This window comes from Aotus nancymaae, unplaced genomic scaffold, assembly GCF_030222135.1.
Source record: "Aotus nancymaae isolate 86718 unplaced genomic scaffold, 86718_ANA_hifiasm-v0.15.2.pri h1tg000058l, whole genome shotgun sequence".
Lineage (NCBI taxonomy): Eukaryota > Metazoa > Chordata > Mammalia > Primates > Aotidae > Aotus > Aotus nancymaae.
This window is the reverse complement of record NW_026988472.1, coordinates 51,729,736-51,750,509: the sequence shown is the minus strand read 5'-3', so window position 1 is coordinate 51,750,509 and position 20,774 is coordinate 51,729,736. Positions and strand designations below refer to the sequence as shown.

At 40.7% G+C, this 20,774-nt stretch overlaps 2 protein-coding genes across 3 annotated transcripts in view; one reads left to right on the top strand and one right to left on the bottom strand.

Annotated features, from left to right (window-relative positions):
• PUDP (pseudouridine 5'-phosphatase) overlaps nt 1–20,774 on the bottom strand; it is a 343,821-nt gene that overhangs the window by 170,921 nt on the left and 152,126 nt on the right. For both annotated transcript variants that reach the window (XM_064364540.1, XM_064364539.1), the window contains exon 4: nt 6,756–6,930. In XM_064364540.1, coding sequence (XP_064220610.1) covers nt 6,756–6,930 — 175 coding nt within the window. The remainder of the gene's footprint in view (nt 1–6,755; nt 6,931–20,774) is intronic.
• LOC135269961 (ubiquitin-like) lies at nt 19,873–20,319 on the top strand. Its single transcript, XM_064364638.1, has one exon. It carries the CDS (start codon nt 19,873–19,875, stop codon nt 20,317–20,319), a length of 447 nt encoding a protein of 148 aa, XP_064220708.1.

Below are 20,774 nucleotides of genomic sequence, written 5' to 3'. Positions count from 1 at the left end.
TAGGAAATCCTTTCCCCATTGCTTAGTTTTGTCAGGTTTGTCAAAGAGCAGATGGTTGTAGATGTGTGGCATTATTTCTGAGGTCTCTGTTCTGTGCCATTGGTCTATATCTCTGTTTTGGTGCCATGCTGTTTCAGTTACTGTAGCCTTGTAGTATAGCTTGAAGTCAGGTAGTATGATGCCTCCAGCTTTGTTCTTTTTGCTTAGGATTGTCTTCATTATATGGGCTCCTTTTTGGTTCCATATGAAGTTTAACATAGTTTTGTCTAATTCTGTGAAGAAAGTCAGTGGTAGCTTGATGGGGATAGCATTGATTTCTATAAATTACTTTGGGTAGTATGGCCATTTTCATGATATTGATTCTTCCTATCCATGGGCATGGAATGTTTTTCCATTTGTTTGTGTCTTCTTTTATTTCCTTTAGCAGTGGTTTGTAGTTCTCGAAGAGAAGAACTACAAGGGATGTAAGGAATACAACTTAGGTTGTATTCCTAGGTATTTTTACTTTCTTTGTAGCAACTGTGAATGGGAGATCACTAATGATTTGGCTCTCTGTCTATTATTGGTGTATAGGAATGCTTGTGATTTTGCACATTGATTTGTATCTTGAGACTCTGCTGAAGTTGCTTATCAGCTTAAGGAGATTTGGGGCTGAGATGATGGGGTTTTTTAAATATACAATCATGTCATTTGCAAACAGAGACAATTTGACTTCCTCTCTTCTAATTTGAATATACTTTATTTCTTTCTCTTGCCTGATGGCCCTAGCCAGAACTTTAAATACTATGTTGAATAGAAGTGGTGAAAGAGGGCATACTTGTCTTGTGCCGGTTTTCAGAGGGAATGCTTCCAGCTTTTGCCCATTCAGTATGATATTGGTTGTGGGTTTGTCATAAATAGCTCTTATTATTTTGAGATACAGTCCATCAATACCTAGCTTATTGAGAGTTTTTAGTATGAAGGGGTGTTGAATTTTATCGAAGGCCTTTTCTGCAAGTATTGAGATAATCATGTGGTTTTTGTCATTGGTTCTGTTTATGTGATGGATTACATTTATTGAGTTGCATATGTGGAAGCAGCCTTGCATCCCAGGGATGAAACCGACTTGATTTTGATGGATAAGCTTTTTGATGTGCTGCCGGATTCCATTTGCCAGTATTTTATTGAGGATTTTCACATTGATGTTCATCAGGAATATTGGCCTGAAATGTTCTTCTTTTCTTGTGTCTCTGCCAGGTTGTGGTATCAGGATGATGCTGACTCATAAAATGAGTTAGAGAGGAGTCCCTCTTTTTCTGTTGTTTGGAATTATTTCAGAAGGAATGGTACCAGCTCCTCTTTGTACCTCTGGTAGAATTTGGCTGTGAATGCATCTGGTCCTGGGCTTTTTTTTTGGTTGGTAGGCTATTAATTACTGCCTCAATTTCAGAACTTGTTATTGGTCTGTTCAGGGATTTGACCTCTTCCTGGTTTAGTTTTGGGAGGGTGTATGTGTCCAGGAATTTTTCCATTTCTTTCAGATTTTCTAGTGTATTTGTGTAGAGGTGTTTATAGTTTTCTCTGATGGTAGTTTGTATTTCTGTGGGATTAGTGGTGACATCCCCTTTATCACTTTTTATTTTGTCTATTTGATTCTTCTCTCTTTTCTTCTTTATTAGTCTGGCTAGTGGTCTATCTATTTTGTTAATCTTTAAAAAAAAAAAAATCAGCTCCTGGATTCATGAATATTTGGAAGGGTTTCTTGTGTCTCTATCTCCTTCAGTTCTGCTCTGATTTAGTTATTTCTTGTCTTCTGTCAGCTTTTGAATTGGTTTGCTCTTACTCCTCTAGTTCTTTTAATTGTGATGTTAGGGTGTCAATTTTAGATCTTTCCTGCTTTCTCCTGTGGGCATTTAGTGCTATAAATTTCCAACTAAACACTGCTTTAGCTGTGTTCCAGAGATTTTGGTACATTGTCTCTTTGTTCTCACTGGTTTCAAAGAACTTCTTTATTTCGGCTTTAATTTCTTTATTTACCCAGTAGTCATTGAGGAATAGGTTGTTCAGTTTTCATGTAGTCGTGTGGTTTTGAGTGAGTTTCTAAATCTGAATTCTATTTCACTGTGGTCCGAGAGACTGTTATGATTTCCGTTCTTTTGCATTTGCTGAGGAGTGTTTTACTTCCAATTATGTGGCCAATTTTAGAATAAGTGCAATGTGGTGCTGAGAAGAATGTATATTCTGTTGATTTGGGGTGGAGAGTTCTGTAGATGTCTATTAGAGCCACTTGGTCCAGAGCTGAGTTCAAGTCCTGAATATCCTTGTTAATTTTCTGTCTCATTTATCTAATATTGAGAGTAGGGTGTTAAAGTCTCCCACTATTATTGTGTGGGAGTCTAAGTCTGCTTTTAGGTCTCTAAGGACTTGTTTTATGAAACAAGGTGCTCCTGTATTGGGTGCATATATATTTAGGATAGTTAGCTCTTCTTGTTGCATTGATCCCTTTACCATTACACAATGCCATTCTTGTCTTTTTTTATCTTTCTTGGTTTAAACTCTGTTTTATCAGAGACTAGGATTGCAATCCCTGCTTTTTTTTTTGCTTGTTATTTGCTTGGTAAATATTCCTCTGTCCCTTTATTTTGAGCCTATGTGTGTCTTTGCACATGTGTCTTTGCATGTGAGATGGGTCTCCTGAATTCAGCACACTGATGGGTCTTGACTCTTTATCCAGTTTGTCAGTCTGTGTCTTTTGATTGGGGCATTTAGTCTGTTTACATTTAAAGTTAATATTGTTATGTGTGAATTTGATCATGTCATTATGTTGCTAGCTGGTTATCTTGCCCATTACCTGATGCAATTTCTTCATAGTGTCAATGGTCTGTACAATTTGGTATGTTTTTGCAGTGGCTGGTACTGGTTTTTCCTTTCCATATTTAGTACTTCCTTCAGGAGCCCTTGTAAGACAGGCCTGGTGGTGACAAAATCTCTCAGCATTAGCTTGTCTGTAAAGGATTTTATTTCTCCTATACTTATGAAGGTTAATTTGGCTGGATATGAAATTCTGAGTTGAAAATTCATTAATGATGTTGAATATTGGCCCCCACTCTTTTCTGGCTCGTAGGGTTTCTGCAGAGAGATCCACTGCTAATCTGATGAGCTTCCCTTTGTGGGTAACCCGACCTTTCTCTCTGGCTGCCCTTAACATTTTTTCCTTCATTTCAACCTTGGTGAATCTGACGACTATGTGTCTTGGAGTTGCTCTTCTCAAGGAGTATCTTTGTGGTGTTGTCTGTATTTCCTGAATTTGAATGTTGGCATATCTTGCTAGTTTGGGGAAGTTCTCCTGGATAATACCCTGAAGAGTGTTCTCCAACTTGGTTCGATTCTCCCTGTCACTTTCAGGTACACCAATCAAATATAGGTTTGGTCTTTTCACATAGTCATATATTTCTTGAAGGCTTTGTTCATTCCTTTTCATTCTTTTTTTCTAATCTTAATGCTTTATTTCATTAAGTTGATCTTCAATCTCTGATATCCTTTCTTCTGCTTGATGGATTTGGCTAATGATACTTGTGTATGCTTCACGAAGTTCTCATGCTGTGTTTTTCAGCTCCATCAGGTCATTTATGTTCTTCTCTAAACTAGTTATTACAGTTAGCAATTCCTCTAACCTTTTTGCAAGGTTCTTAGCTTCCTTACATTGGGTTAGAACATGCTCCTTTAACTCGGAGGAGTTTGTTATTACCCACCTTGTGAAGCCTACTTATGTCAATTTGTCAAACTCATTCTCCGTCCAGTTTTGTTCCCTTGCTGGGGAGGAGTTGTGATCCTTTGAAGGAGAAGAGGCATTCTGGTTTTTGGAATTTTCAGCCTTTTTGTGCTGGTTTTTCCTTATCTTCATGGATTTATCTACCTTTGGTCTTTGATGTTGGTGACCTTTGGATGGGGTTTTTGTGTGGACGTCCTTTTTGTTGATGTTGATGCTATTCCTTCCTGTTTATTAGTTTTCCTTCTAACAGTCAGGCCCTTCTGCTGCAGATCTGCTGGAGTTGCTGGAGGTCCACTCCAGATCCTGTTTCCCTGAATATCACCAGTGGAGGCTGCAAAACAGCAAAGATTGCTGCCTGTTCCTTCCCCTGAAAACTTAATCCCAGAGGGGCACCCGCCAGATGCCAGCTGGAGCTCTCCTGTTTGAGGTGTCTGTCGACCCCTGCTGGGAGATGTCTCTCTAGTAAGGAGGCATGGGGGTCAGGGATGCACTTGAGGAGGCAGTCTGTCCCTTACCAGAGCTCAAGCACTGTGCTGGGACATCCAGTGCTCTCTTCAGAGCCAGCAGGCAGGAACATCTAATTCTGCTGAAGCTGTGCCCACAGCCACCCCTTCCCCAAGGTGCTCTGACCCAGAGAGATGGGAGTTTTATCTATAAGACCCTCTGGGGTTGCTGCCTTTCTTTCAGAGATGCCCTGCCCAGAGAGGAGGAATCTAGTGAAGCAGTCTGGCTACAGCAGCTTTGCAGTGCTGCATTGCACTCTGTCCAGTCTGAACTTCCCAGCGGCTTTGTTTACATTGTGAGTGGAAAGCCGCTCACTCAAGCCTCAGTAATGGTGGATGCCCCTCCCCCAACCAAGTTCAAGTGTCCCAGGTTGATTTCAGACTGCTCTGCTGGCAGTGAAATTTCAAGCCAGTGTATCTTAGCTTGCTGGGATCCATGGGGGGGTAGAATCTGCTGAACTAGACCACTTAGATCCCTGACTTTAGCCCCCTTGCCAGGAGAGTGAATGGTTCCATCTTGCTGGCATTCCAGGTACCACTGGGGTATGAAAAAATAATTTCTGCAGCTAGCTTGGTGGCTTGCCCAAGCAGCCACCCAGTTTTGTGCTTGTAACTCAGGGCCCTGGTGGTGTTGGCAACCGAGGGAATCTCCTGGTCTGTGGGTTGCAAAGGCCATGGGAAAAACATAGAATCTGGACCAGAATGCATCATTCCTCATCGCCAAGTCCTTCATGGCTTCCCTTGGTTAGGGGAGGGAGTTCCCCAACCCCTTGCACTTTCTGGGTGAGGCGATGCCCCACCCTGCTTCTCCTTGCCACCTGTGGGCTGCACCCACTGTCCCAATGAGATGAGCCAGGTACTTCAGTTGGAAATGCAGAAATCACCTGCCTTCTGCATTGATCTTTCTGGGAGCTGCAGACTAGAGCTGTTCCTATTCGGCCATCTTGCCAGCCACCCAAAAAGATCCTCTCTGAGGCAAAGTTTAGCACCTGTGTCCCTGCTCCTTCCTTAGAGAATTCTGAATGTGGGTTCCTCTGAAAGAACAGCACAGCATCAAAGGGCATCTGACTCCTGGTCATTTGGAGACCTCGACCCCCCATTACATTCTCTGGATGAAAATCAAAGCTTCTGCTGTACTGTTCTCAGAGCCAAAGCCTGAGGTGAAACTCCTCCCCTCTAATTTTTTCAGCATGGAATACAAGCACAATAATTAGTGACTCAAGAGGCATTGCAAACATTAACTAACATGTAACCATGCAAAACAGGGAAGGTTCCTATTTGTAAATGCCAATCACCACACAGAAAGACTCTACGGATTTATATCCTAGGCAACAGAAAATTGCTCTGTAAAAAAACCCTTCCCACATGTTTTACTAAATTTGCTATATTTGAGCTTGCATTTAAATGAATGCAGACTTTCCTACCTCTCTCTCAAGTGGCTCTTCTGCAAATCCATGCTCTGTTTTTCCATGCCACTCCAGGAACGGGCAGGAAGAACCCACTCTCACCACAGGGACCACATACTGCCCCCTTACTTTAGAGGAGCAAAAAATGTAGTATCAAGGACACCTTCAGGATATAGACACTAAGGTGACTACTGCAATCATCTAAGAGGAGGGAGTTTTAAGCAAAACATTGCTGCCCTGCAAATCTGAAAATGACATTGTTGATCTAGAATCGATAGTATACACATTCCAAGATATTTGTTCTCCATAATAAAGACCATTTCTGTGTTGACACATAGCTCTTCTAGTTTAAAGAATAATCAGTGGAATAAATTTGAGACATCAGAATGTATTTTTGTAGTCATGTAACAAATTATTATTTTCTTCCATTGGGATTTGAATTTGTGACTTTGGACACCTTGACTATTAAGGCAAGTGATATAAAGCTGAAATCAAACTTACTAAAGTGAGAGCATCCCAGGAGTCACCATCTGGGACCTCTGCTTGGGTATCTACCAAAGCCAGAACATCATAGGCATCACCACCTGGGACTTCTGCTTATAGCTGCATGTGTTGTTGCTATGCAGATACTTGGACAGTGACTTAGCAAGCCAAAGGCCAGGAAAAAGAAGCTCTACCAGCTGAGGCTAAAATGCTGAGACCTTTATCTGGGCAGGCCACAGGAAGCTCCACCATGGCAGAGAAAGTCAGCACTTTCATAGAGAATGCATGAACTAGCTTCTGAATCTGAGCCTGTGCTCCACCATTTTGTAATATGGACCTGCGTGGAAGATGTTCAAGAACGTCATGGAACCTGTTTGGGTTCCAGGCCTTGGCTACCTCCTGTCCTTGCAAAACAAGTTCTTCACATGGTCCAGCCCTGCTAGGCTGGACACTGGAGTCTGTGGCCAGAGTCCCAGGTTATAAAGTGGTGCATGGCACTGATGATTCCTCACACAGAAGATACCAATTAAACAATGCCTTAAACAGTGTGTAGGATTCGAACAAATCCCATGGCTTTGAGTTCAAGGACAGTCTAGAAACACAGAAACTTACCATAAACTCTATCTGCCTTCTTCAGTTTTTCAACCCAATTCTGCACGGCACTCTGTGGTCCTTTGTAGATCATGTATCCTTGGAGATGTTTTGAGACATTAATGATCTCTTTGATGGAATCTATGACGGTTTTTGTGCTAAATTCCATCTTCAGTAGGCAATGCCATGTACTGTTCTTTGTAAAAGAAAAAAGAAAAGAGAGAGAGAACAACTTGGATTTACAATGTTGACACTATTCGTATTCATTTTTCCCTGTGCTGTTAACATTTTTGGAAAAAAAGTAGTTATTTGTTTAATTTTAGTTTAATTTGTTTTTAATAAATATGTATCATTGTCCAGATTGTACTCACCATTAAGGAATAAGAAAAGAGTAATATTTCACTCTATTAGGTGACATTTACCAACCTTTGGGTTAGTAAAAATATTTATAATAAAAGACAGATGACTTAACAAAAAATGAACAATAGTCATCTCAGACTTAAACGAAAAAGCAATAAAGACGTAATAAAATAAAAGAATAATTTAAAAACCTTTCAAGAATCAATTCTGGGCCATCTTAGCCAATGAATATTTTTACAGATTGGGATGGTCAGTGATTGCAGCACTGAGAAGTGGCCAAAACAAATGGGAAGACTTTTTGTGCCACAGAAAGTGTGAATTGTATTCTACAATCTTGCTTTCTTGTCTCTTGATAAAACTGCTCCCATTTTCCATTCCCAGGTCCATTCAGCAGCCTCAGGACCTCTGAACTTTAGATATCCAGATGTGGACCTCAAAGCAACTGCTAACACTAATAGAATCCTTGCTTGTTTAAAAAAACCCAAGCAATTCAAAGGAGACACCATATCCCCAGAAATCAAGGAGCAAGTACAGAGGATGAAACATCTTTTTGCAAGAAACAAAGTCTTGTGGCTAAGGTTTGTTTCTAGATTAAAATTATGTTAATTAATACCTAATGTTATATAATGCTGTAACACGATGTTATCACGCATATAATACAATGTTATAATTTATGTCATATACTAGTATGGTACCCGCCAAAGTGTGTCTCCTTGCAGCTAAATTAGCAGACATTCAACAGCACACATTAACATACCATGATTAAAGTATTTCAAAATAAATGTCATGCAGGATCTTCTTTTATTTTGTTTAGCTCCTCAAATTATAGGTGGTCACTCTCTGTCCCCCACCACCTCCTCCATACACATCTGAGGGACACTCAAAAAGATACTATCCGTGAACATACTGGTGAAAAAAAGCAAGTGAAATTGCCAGTTATAGTGTTCTAGATCCTTGGTAAGTTTGTTCCATAAAATCCTTGTAGATAAAAAATAAAATGGATAAATAAGCTGCTCTACTTTGTAAATAAAGACAATAGCATAAAATGGTAATGAATGGTTGGTCTATAGGCAAAAAGGCATATTTAAGGAATGGGATATGAGGGGGAAGATATGTATCAATGAAAAATAACATCACTGAATTAGTCACTGAGGACATATTCTTCTGCTTAAAAAAAAAAGTTTGTATAGCAGTGATCCTGCACGCAATGCCTGCATGTGATGGTTTCAAATGTATGTAAAACAACAACAACAAAAAAAACAACATGCTACTAGAATCATTTGATTGGAAAATGAAACAGGACACTAGTTCCTGCTAAGCCTTTTCTAGAGAAAGACTCAAACATTTCCAGGTGAAGGATATGATGAAATCTATGAGTCATGAACTCAGTGATGGAAATTGATGTTAGGTCTCTGCAGAAAACCAATAGGGCATTGCTGATAGGCAAGGACTAAGTAAAGCTTGGCTCCCAGTGTTTTTTTTTTTTTAAAATTAATTAAAGAAATATGTTTATTATATTTAAGCAATTTTTTTTAATTTTTTTATTTTTTTATATTTTATTTTATTTTTTTAATTGTATTTTAGGTTTTGGGGTACATGTGAAGAACATGCAAGATTGTTGCATAGGTACACAAAACTTGAAAATATTAGAAAGGAGCAAGAACTGATAAAAATTGTCAAAGCAATCCTTTAAAAAGAGGCAAATAGTAGCTCTAGAATTAAAACTATAATAATCAGTATGCATTTTTTTTTCTATAATTAAACTTTGGCTTCTGCTTTTAAAAACTAAAAAAAAATATTTTTTCTTTATTTTCTGCTTTATTTTAGGTTGAGGGGGTACCTGTGCACGTTCGTCACTTGGGTACATTGCATGTTGCTGGGGTTTGATGTACAAACCCAGGTTGTAAGCATAGTACCCAATACTAGGGAGTCTTTCTTTTCTTTTCTTTTCTTTTCTTTCCTTTTCTTTTCTGTTGTTCTCTGTTTTTTCTTTCTTCTCTTCCATTTTCTTTTCTTTTTTCTTTTCTTCCTCCCTTCTGTTCCCTTCCCCCCTCCACCTCTTTCTCTCTCTCTCTCTCCCACCTGCTCTCAGACACGGTCTTGCTCTGTCACCCAGGCTAGAGTGCAGTGGTATAATCATGGCTCACTGCAGCCTCAACCTCCTAGGCTAAAGCAATCTTTCCACTTTAGCCTCTACAGGAGCTGGGACTAGAGGCATGTGCCACCATACCTGGCTAATGTTTTAAATATTTTGTAGAGAAGGGGTCTTGCTCTGTTCCTCAGGCTTGTCTTGAATTCCTGGGCTCAAGAGATACTCTTGCCTTAGCCTCCCAAATTGCTGGGATTACGGGCATGAGCCACAGTGCCTGGCCTCCTTTCACAATATGAACTTCCTCCTTTGCTGTTGACCATTATCACCTCAAATGGTAGTTCTATTATTGGTTTTGCAGCGCTCGAGGTGCATTACAGCCGGCTCTCTGTATCTGTGGGTTTTGCATCTAAGAATTCAACCAACTATAGATGGAAATTAAAAAACAACAACAACAACAAAAAAAGAAACAAGATTGATTATGTCTGTACTGAACATGTATGTCCTTTTTTTCTTGTCATTATGATCTAAACAAGACAGTATAGCAACTATTTACATAGCATTTACAATGTACGAGGTATTCTAAGTAATGTAAAGATGATTTAAAGTATATGGGACGATTGTGTAGTTTATTTGCAAGTACTGTGACATTTTATAACAGGGACTTGAATATCTGTGGATTTTGGTATCCACAGGGGTCCTGGAGCCAATCTCCCAAAGATACGAAGGGAAAGCTGCACTCTCTCCTTTGTATGGTGCTTCATTTCCCACTAGAGAAAGCCTGAAAAACAGACACCGTGTGATAGTCATCTCCCTATCGCCCACACAACGCAGATGAGGCCAACAAAAGCTCAAGCCTTCATAAATTGATGTTGAATTGGATTGAAAGTGAGCTTCAGCCTCAACTAAATTCAAATCTTCACCCAAATCCTATATGGTGCAGAAATATTGATGGATAAGATGATGTGATGTCTGGGAATTACTTCAAAATAAGCCAGTTGGTGGGGGGGTAATTGAAACAAGATTGGTCAGCAGTTGAGAACTGCTGAAGCTGAGTTACATCATATTCATTGCCATTCTTTTCTCTGTGTTGTATATGTTTCCATTTTTTAATTTAAAAAGGTTAGGAAGAAACCCCAATGTTTTAAAATTGGCAGGTGTTTAATAAAACTTTCTCTGTATACTTATTGCTATGGCTTATCCACTAATAAGTGCTTCTTACTGTGGTTATTCCCATATTCTTAAATCAGCCGACATAGCATTTTTGGTGCCATTGTTAGTATAAAAATATTAAAGATTTCATCAGAGAGTCTCACTTGAAAAATGCCTTCTGTTCTAAGAGCTAGAAATAATTACAAAGCCATTTTTTAATCCATAAATCCCAACCCCTATTTAAAAGTTATTGGTCATTTTTCCTATGTTTTAAGGGAAAAGTAACCTCAACCCCATCATTTCATATATTTTACTTCTTGTGCCATTTTGGAAATCATCTATTCCAGTCCAAAATTTTAGAGATGTGAAAACTGAGGTCAAGAAACATTTTGGCCTTTCCCCAAATCGTAGAGTCAATCAGAAAAAAGTCAAGGATTGGACAGAGACCTTCCGATTAGGATTTTCAAATTCATTTATTCATTTTACAAGAGTTTGGTGCATATCTGCTATATGCCAGGCAGAATGAACAATGCAGCCAAAGTCCAGGCCTGCATGGTGCCTAGAAGTTCTGTTCCTGGGATTATACCCAAGAGAAATGAGGACTTACAGACACACACACACACACATACACACACACACACAAGCATATACCCAAGAGAAATGAGAACTTACAGAGACACACACTCACACACACACGCACGAGAAATGAGAACTTACGGAGACACACACACACACGCATATACCCAAGAGAAATGAGAACTTACGGCGACACACAAACACACACAATGTGTACGCAGGTGTTCATAGTATATCTGCCTAATGTGTTCCTCCTGCCTACTGCAAAAATAAAATAAACTCACCCAGACATGGCATTGCAGTAAAGAGAAAGCTTAATTGGTGTGAGGTCAGCGATGCCACTTGGGAGACGGATTATTCAAATCAATATCCCCGAAGGCTGGGAGGTTGAAGGTTTTTTGAAGATAGTTTGGCGGGAAGGGACTAGTGTAGGGGGCATGTTATTGGTTGGGGATGCCATCATAGGGGTGTGATAAATGGTCCTCATGCACTGAGTCCACTTCTGGGTGGAGGCTACAGGACTGGCTGAGTCACAGGTCCAGGTGGAGCCATCTGATTGTCAGAAATGCAAAAACCTGACAAGACATCTCAAAAGGCCAACCTTAGGTTCTGCCATAGTGACATTATCTATAGGAGTAATTCGGGAAGTTGCAAATCTTGCAACCTCCAGAATAATGCCTGATAATTATCTAGAATTCAAGCCCCTCTCATCCTTCTAACTTGGTGGCCTTTCATTAGTTTTCCAAAAACAGTTTAGTTTAGGGGAAGGGCTAAAATCATTTAAACTATAAACTAAATTTCTTCCAAAGTTAGCTTGTCCCATGCCCAGGAATGAGCAAAGATGGCCAACCTGTGAGGCTACAAGCAGGACAGAGTCAGCCATGTCAGATTTCTCTCATTGTCATACTTTTGCAAAGGCAGTTTTATTCATAATAGCCAAGAGGTGGAAACAACAGAAATGTCCATTGCATGGTGAAAGGATAAACAAAATGTGGTCCATCTATACAATGGAATATTATCCAGCCACAAAAAGAAATGATGTTCTGCTACATCGCCAACATGGCGGAACCTTGAAAACACGAGGCTCAGTGAAGGAACCCAGGTACAAAAGGTCATGTAACTTCCCAAGGGGTTCACTTTGTTGGCTGCCTAGACAGAGCTGATTTATCAAGACAGGGGAATTGCAATAGAGAAAGAGTAATTCAGGCAAATCTGGCTGTGTGGGAAACCAGTTTTATTTTTACTCAAATCAGTGTCCCCAGGAAGTTGGGGATCAGAGTTTTTAAGGATAATTTGGTGGGTAGGAGGCCAGTGAATCAGGAGTATTGATTGGTTGGCTTGGGGATGAAATCATAAGGAGTAAAGCTGTTCTCTTATGCTGAGTCAGTTTCTGTGTGGGGGCCACAGAACTGGTTGGCAGGTCCAGTTTGGGTCATGCAGTTGTTAGAAATGCAAAAACCTGAAAAAAATCTCAAAATGTTGATCTTAGGTTCACAATAGTGATGTTACCTTCAAGAGTAATTGGGGAAGTTGCAAATTTTATGACATCTGGAATAGTGGCTGGTAATATTTAGAACTCCAGTACCTTTCATCTTGACTTGTCGGCTGGTGGACTTTCATTTGTTTTACATGAACAGTTTAGTCTTTTGAGAAGGACTATTATTTAAACTATATACTAAATTCCTTCCCAAAGCCAGGCTGGCCTATGCCCAGACAGTTTAGAGGTTATGAGGCAGGAAAATAGGGTCTGGAGGCAGGGAACAGAAGGCCGACTCACACTTTAGCTACCACAGGAAATATCCTCTCCATAGGGCATAGGCCAAGTAAATAACTTTGTATCTTTACTTCATCCTCTTCATTTACATAGGGCATACCCCAAGTAGCCAATGAAACTATCTAGAGGGTATTTAAACTCCCCAAAATTCTGTAACGGGGCCTTTGAGTCCCTATGCTCAGGCCGCTCCCACACTTCAGAGTGTACTTTCATTTTCTATAAATCCCTTCATTCCTTCCTTGCTTTGTTTGTGCGTTTTGTCCAATTCTTTGTTCAAGATGCCAAGAACCTGGACACCCTCCATCAGTGACAGTTAGAAGCAAGATGATGTAGGCTAGGTCTGCTGTCTTTCATTGCCATAATTTTCTCAGTTATAATTTTTGCAAAGGCAGTTTCAGTCACAGGTTGTATGATTCCATTTATTTGAAATGTCCAGAATGGGCAAATCCATCAAGACAGAAAGTAGACTATTGGCTACCAGGGACTGGAGCGGGAAGGAAAAGAGGGAGCTAATGAGTGTGGGGTTTCTTTTGGGCAGTGATGAAAGTGATCTAAAATGCACTGTGCTGATGTTTGCCCAAACCTGTAAATATACTAAGAGGCATTCAATTTTACACATGAAATGGGTAAATTAGGTGGTATATGAATGATATCTCAATACAGCTCTTCTATTTTTTAAGGAAAGATAAAATATAGAGTGCCATAAGTGCTATTAAAAAAAATTAAATGGGAATAGATCAGGGAGTGGAGGTGGGTTAAATTTTAGTTCAACGTCTTCTCAACATTCCCTAAATTTCTAGAAATTAGTAAATCATAAAAGATTCCTTGAATCAGGAGTCAAGTAATGCTACAACCAGAGCCAGCCACCACCCTCTTGGTACATTAATTAGATCGTACTACATAAGAGCAGGTTTAAAAACCATTCAAATGCTTTGTGACTCTAGGAAATTCAGGGTGTAACCAGAAGAATACTGCCTCCAAATCCATGGAAAATCCTGCCTCCAGAACCATAATCCTTATCTAAGGATTCACACAATTTGGGTTTCACACTATTTGCACATTCAGGGGCTGTGCTTTGCAGATATAATGCCAGAAACACCTGAACCAAAATTAGGTGATTCAATACCAACTGGCCCACTGAAAGCGAAGAGTCAAGAAATTAGTGCCTGACCCATTACCAGGCTAGTGCTTTTAAAAAAATGAATGGACTTGATATTTTTGTAAGTTTTACTATGGAAAAGTACTTTGGGGTTGGTCAAAAGCCTTCAGAAATCATTCTACAGCCCGGCTGTTCCCAGTCCAAACCGAGGGTTGGGCTGATTATCCTAGAGGCCCAATGAGATGCAGAAGAACTGGGAGAGAAGGGAGTTTTTACTTCTGTAACAGGTTACCGGGAGAAGGCCTGGAAATTATTGCCAGACCAACTCAAAATTGCAAAGTTTTCCAGAGTTTATATACCTTCTAAGCTATATATCTACATGTAAGTTTGTATTCATCTAAAGAGATAAGCGATTAACTTCATTTAATCTATAACTAAGGTCTGAGTCCTGAAGACCTTCCTCTGGAATCTCAGTAAATGTACTTAATCTAGATGAGTCCAGGTGCTGTGGTGATTACCCTTTCCTTGTCTCACGATAAATCATGGAGGTTTGGGGAGTTCCTTTAGTCCCAAACAAAGCTTGTTTGTGGAGACTTGGGGAGTTCCTTCAGATCCCTAATAAAGCTTGTTCAATCCTAAATGGGTCCTGTTAAGAATTCCTCTATTATCTTGTCATGCTTTAAGGCCCAGAAGAGGCCTGGGTGAAACACTTGGTGGGTTTTTGTTACATTCCAGCCTTTGTATGAGGGCACTGGCTCTATCAGCTTTTTTTTTTTTTTTTTTTTTTTCCCTGAGATGGGAATCTCACTTTGTCTCCAGGTTGGAGTACAGTGGCACTATCTTGGCTCACTGCAACCTCCACCTTCCCGGTTCAAGCGATCCTCCTGCCGAGCTCCGGAGTAGCTGGGACTACAGGCACACGCCACCATGCCCAGTTAATTTTTGTATTTTTAGTAGAGACGGGGTTTCACCATGTTGGCCAGGATGCTCTTGATCTCTTGACCTTGTGATCTGCCCGCCTCGGCCTCCCAAAGTGCTGGGATTATAGGCGTGAGCCACCGCGCCTGGCCTCTATCAGCTTTTAATATTTAACTTCACCACTCACAGTCAGTGCTGGAACAGTTGTTATGGAGGCCTGTGTTAGTGAGACCTGGCTTGCCACATGGCTACTCTGGAGGCAGCCTCTTGCCTGGTAACAATTCTCAGTGCCCACCTTCCTGGAGGGGTGACTCAGTGGCCTTGTCAGAGGCATGTGAACCAGAGCAACTCCATCTTGAATAGGAGCTGGGTAAAATAAGGCTGAGACCTACTGGGCTGCATTCCCAGACGGTTAAGGCATTTAAGTCACAGGATGAGATAGAGTCGGCACAAGATACAGGTCATAAAGACCTTGCCAATGAAACGGTTTGCTGTAAAGAAACTGGATAAACCTCGCCAAAACTAGGATGGCAACAAGACTGACCTCTGGTCGACCTCATTGCTGCACTCCCACCAGTGCCATGACAGTTTATAAATGCCATGGCAACGTCAGGAAGTTACACTATAAGGTCTAAAAAGGGAAGGCATGAATAATCCACCCCTTGTTTAGCGTATCATCAAGAAATAACCATAAAAATGGGCAATGAGCAGCCCCCAGGGCTGATCTGTCTATGATCAGAGTAGCCATTCTTTTATTCCTCTACTTCCTTAATAAACTCGCTTTCAATTTACTCTACAGATTTGCCCTGAATTCTTTCTTGTGCGAGATCCAAGAGCCCTCTTCTGGGGTGTGGATCTCGACCCCTTTCCTATGACAGCTCTACAAACCAACCTTAGAGGGACCTTTCACCTTCACCAAGAACTGCATCTGGAGTGCACCTACCACCTCCAACCCCGCACAGCCCAGGAGCCCAGTGCAGGCTCTTCCCAGTTATGCTTTCATTACAGTGAAAAACTGCAGCGGATGACAATCATCCCCTCCAGCCACAGAAGTCTGAAAGAGGCGGCCCTGTATTTTAATAGAAATGTAATAAATTGTACCCCGAAGAAGGGACACCCTCAAAAGCATTCTAAAGGCTTAACTTGACCGCAAAGTAGAAAACTCAGGAAGTTGCCCAGGGCTCGGGTCTGACATGAACCTTTGCTTTTTGCTATTTCTGTCATTGTGTTTGACTCTGAATTAAGTGTCTGCTCTCTCCCGGGGTTCCAGTGAAACTCTCATCCTGGAGGGCCACCAGCCCCAGGCATCCACTTAGACCATCGCTCAGAGAAGGTGATAAAAAGGAGCAAGTATGAAATATAGTTTTAGAGGTGTCAGAAAAAAATAAATTGGGTTCACGTTGTGTTTTCTTCTGCATCCGAATATCCCCAAAGCAGAATTTCATCGCCAGTCTCAGACCTGTTCAGCTGTTTCTTGCAAATAAAATAAGTTTGCATGTGACCCTCCCTCCAGCTGCCAAGACCCCGTTTCATCTACTGTCCAGCCGAAATAAAATTAAAGGCTGAGAAGGCTGCTCTGGGGCAGTCACCTCTGATGTGGGAAAACTGAAAAACTGGAAATCACCAGCCAAGATGAATTATACGTGTGAGCTTCACGCAGGTGGGATGTGATGGATGTGGACAGAGCAGCAGAGAGAAAGCCCAGGGAGCATGCACTAAAAATCCTGGAAAGAAAAATGCAAAATCCAGCAGCCTTAGAGGTGGCCTGAGGAAAGAGTTTAGGTTAGAAGTATCTGTGCCATAAGAATAATGGGCATCTATGTTTCTCCAAGAACATCATCATAACCAAAGAGCATTAAATACCAAACAGCATTAAATACCAAGTTAAGAAGAAAACACAATAAGGAAAACAGCTTAGGCTCAGGGAAATTAGAGACTTGGGGCTTCGTTTTGCAGCAACTGCTGATTTTGTAAATGAATTGAATTTCTTAACATCACAGAGTTTTAACTGTAAAGAGAGGCAGTAATTGACAGCAACTAAGACAGACTGCTTAATAGCACACATTGGATATTGTGACCCAAAGAAAATGTTCTAAATGGGGGTCTGCAAACTCTGCTCATGGGCCAAATGTGGCTCACTGCTCATGTTTATAAATAAAGGTTTATTAAAACACAGTCATGCCCATTCATGACATACTGTCCCCAGCTGTTTTCCTGCTGCAGCTGCAGAATTGAGCCGTTGAGACAGATACCATATGGCCCAAAAAGTGGAATATATTTACTATCTAGTCTTTCATATAAAATGTGTGTTGATCCCTGGTCTAGAACATCAGTTGATCATCAATCACTTGGGAACAGCATTAAGCTTGCATCTGTTGACCACCTGTTACGTTTGGTCTATGTGATTTCATTTAATCTTGAGATAGGTACTATAATCTCTATTCTAATTTTTTTTTAATATAATTTTTTCTTTACTATTAAAGGAACATTCATTAACAATATTTCTATTTGGACATTTTCCAGTTACATACTCAACCGCTTACTGATCTTCCCTTTACATTCTTGATCAGAAGATGAGATTAGGTGCATTCAGGGTGGTATGGGTTGTAGACTGATCTTCACTTTACAGTCTATGGAGTAATTTTTAAAAATGAAAAAATTTTTTTATTTGGCAGGATAAGGGACATGGATGGGTTAGTGTATTAGTCTGCTTTCACACTGATGATAAAGACACACCTGAGACACTGGGAAGAAAAAATGGTTTAGTGGACTTATAGTTCCACATGGCTGGGGATGCCTTACAATCATGGTGGAAGGTGAAAGTTACGTCTTACATGGCAGCAGACAAGAGAAAAGAGCTTGTGCAGGGAAACTCCCTCTTACATAATTATCAGGTCTCGTGAGACTTACTCACTATCATGAGAACAGCACAGGAAAGACCTGCCCCTATGATACAGTTATCTCCCATTGGGTCCCTCCCACAACACATGGGAATTCAAGATGAGATTTTGGTGGGAACACAGCCAAACCGTATCAGTGAGTGAGTGATCCACTGGTTAAACAGTGGCCTTACATAACACAGTGAATCTTTAGTGTCTGATTATTGGGAAGACAAGGACTACAAGAAATCAGAATTGTCACCTCATTGTTTCAGTCCACACCTCAGAAAAAACACCAGCTTTCTGTTCACTGCTGTAAATGTGTAGCTGTAGTCTGTGCTGTCCAATAGGGTAGCCATTGGCCGCATGTGGCTGTTTAAATTTAACTTAAACTTTAATAAAATAAAAACTTTACTTCCTCAGTTGCACTAGCTATGTTTAAAGTGGTCAGTTATTAGTCAATGCAGATAAAAAGCATTTCTATCCTGCAGAAAGTTATATCGGATAGCACTGGAAGATTCTTATCTTTTTATCCACCTCCCAAAGCATGCCTCTGTAAATCAACTGAATGTTGCTTCTAATTATTTATGAAAAGGATCCATCTGTACAAAAGATGTGCTGCTAGGACTCTCCAATTTGTAAAACGGACAAAAGCAAGGCTGCTCTGGCTGAAACTTGAAGGAAGGGAGAGGCCTGGAGCCTACAGCAAACCGGGCAGAGGCTTCGGAGGACACCCCAGGAACTCCCTAGGTCCTCAGTGTCCAGCTACAACACAAGCACATGAAAAGAGAAGAGAAACCAAAAGCAAACTTTCAGCATTTCACTCACCTGTGGATTTTCCAAGAGAAGGGAGCCCTCTAAATATTTTAACGTGCTATTCTAATTTTGAGAAAACTGAGGTTCCCATGTGTTATTTTCCCAAAGTCATGCCATTGAAAACACCCATATTCTCATTTCAAAGTCAATTCTATACAGTTTCTCAGTGGCATTTTTATTAAAAATAAGGCTGCAATGCAGGAAGAGGGGGAAAAAAGTCCTAGGGAAACCTCGTGAGTCTGCAGAGTGTTCTTCCTTTTTGATCTGCCATTTGCAGTGGAACCACCACTAAAAGGCAGATTTTCAAAGACCAAAACTGTGCACCTGATTTTTTGAAAACCAGCAAGGCCAGGCTCCTCCAGTCTCATCTCTTTTGGAGCTCCCACTCTTCCCTTGGCTTGCTGGCTTTCCTCAAGGTGCTCTAAGAGGCCGGGCTCTCTCCCCAGCCACTAAACACACATGTTCCCAGACCAAACCAATGGTCAGGCTGCTTATTCTCATGGCCCAATAACGAGATGGAGATGAACTGGGAGAGAAGAGAGTTCTTATTTCTGTAAGCTGGTATAGGGAGAAGGCCTGGAAATTATCAATAGGCCAACTCAAAATTACGAACTTTTCCAGAGCTTATATGCCTTCTAAGCTATATGTCTACGTGTAAGTGTGCATTCATCTAAAGATACATGTGATTAACTTCTTCTAATCCATAACTAGGGTCTGAGTCCTGGAGACTTCCTCTGGAGCCTCAGTAAATTTACTTAATCTAAATGGGTTCAGGTGCTGGGGTGATTACCCTTATCTTGTCTCCCGCTAAAGCATGGAGGTTTGGGGAGTTCCTTCAAGCCCCCTATAAACTTGTTTGTGGAGGCCTGGGGAGTTTCTTCAGATCCCCAGTAAAACTTGTGTAATCTTAAATGGGTCCTGTTGAGAATTCCTTCATTATCTTGTCATGCTTCAAGGCCCAGCAGAGGCCCGGGCAAAACTCTTGGTGGGCTTTTGTTACATCCCAGCCTTTGTATAAGGGCGCTGGCTCTCTCAGCTTTTAATATTTAACTTCACCACTCAGTCAGTACTTAAACAGTTGTTAAGGAAGTCTGCATGTTCAGCTGTTAGTGAGACCTGGCCTGCCACACACATACCCAAGCATTCCCTAGTTAACTCTTAGTTAACACTTTCAAAATATCTGAAATATCTGGGCTTCTTCAAATGAACCATATCTCCCACAACACAGAGTCAAATTCCCTTATAAGATACATATACATGCATATATATTTGTATGCATAAATGTATACATATTCATGTATCTATATCCTTCACTGCACTTAAAAGAGTTGTAAATTTGCATTCATTTGTGTAATTATTTAATTAACCACTAAGGTAGGGACCCACCTAGTTTTAACGGTCCTTGTATTCCTAGCAAATATTACAGGACCTGCCTCAGAGTGGGAGTGCAATAAATATTTGTTGGATTTTGAAAAATGCAGAGTTTTGTAAAAATGGAGACGACCATCCTTCTCAACATTGAACCGTCGGATACAATAGAAAATGTAGTGGCCAGGACCCAGGATAAGGAAAGAATTCCTCCTGACCAGCAAAGACTAATCTTTGCTGTCAAGCAACTGGAAGATGGACATACTTTGTATGACTACAACATTCAAGAGGAGTCCACTCTTTATCATGTGTTGAGATTTCATGGTGGTGCTAAGAAAATGAAGAAGTCTTACACCACTGCCAAAAGGAATATGCATTACAGAAAGAAGGTTAAGCTAGCTGTCCTGAAATACTCCAAGGGGCATGACAATGGCAAAATTGGTTGCCTTCATAGGAAGTGCCTTTTATTTGAATGTGCTGCAGGAGTTTTTATGGCTAGCCACTTTGACAGGCATTATAGTGGCAAATATTGTCTTACTGCTTCAACAAAATAGAAGAGTAATTGTGTATGAATTAATAAAAGACATGAACTAAGAAAATAAAAGTCATAGGTTGAAATAGAGATTGTTTAGGCAGTTGACATAAGGTAGAGCACTGACAAGGAGAAGCTGCTCACCTTTAGTGGTGGTTGTCTTCGGAGCTAGCAGAAAAGCCTCCTCACTTCCTCCAGGACTCAGGGAAAGTGGGGGAAGGAGGACTTTGGTGTCTTAGTCCTTTCTCACCTCTTTGGCATTACTTCCTTCTGTCCCAACCTTGCACCTTATAATCTACTAACTCCAAGCCAACAGGAGCTCTCCTCCTAAGCCCTACATTCACACATCCTAGGTTCACATGCTCTAGGTTCACATGTGCAGATGCATGCGCATACACACACACACACACACACACACACACACACAAACACACACACATGCTGTTATCTCCTGACTTCCTGATAAATGCTTAGGCA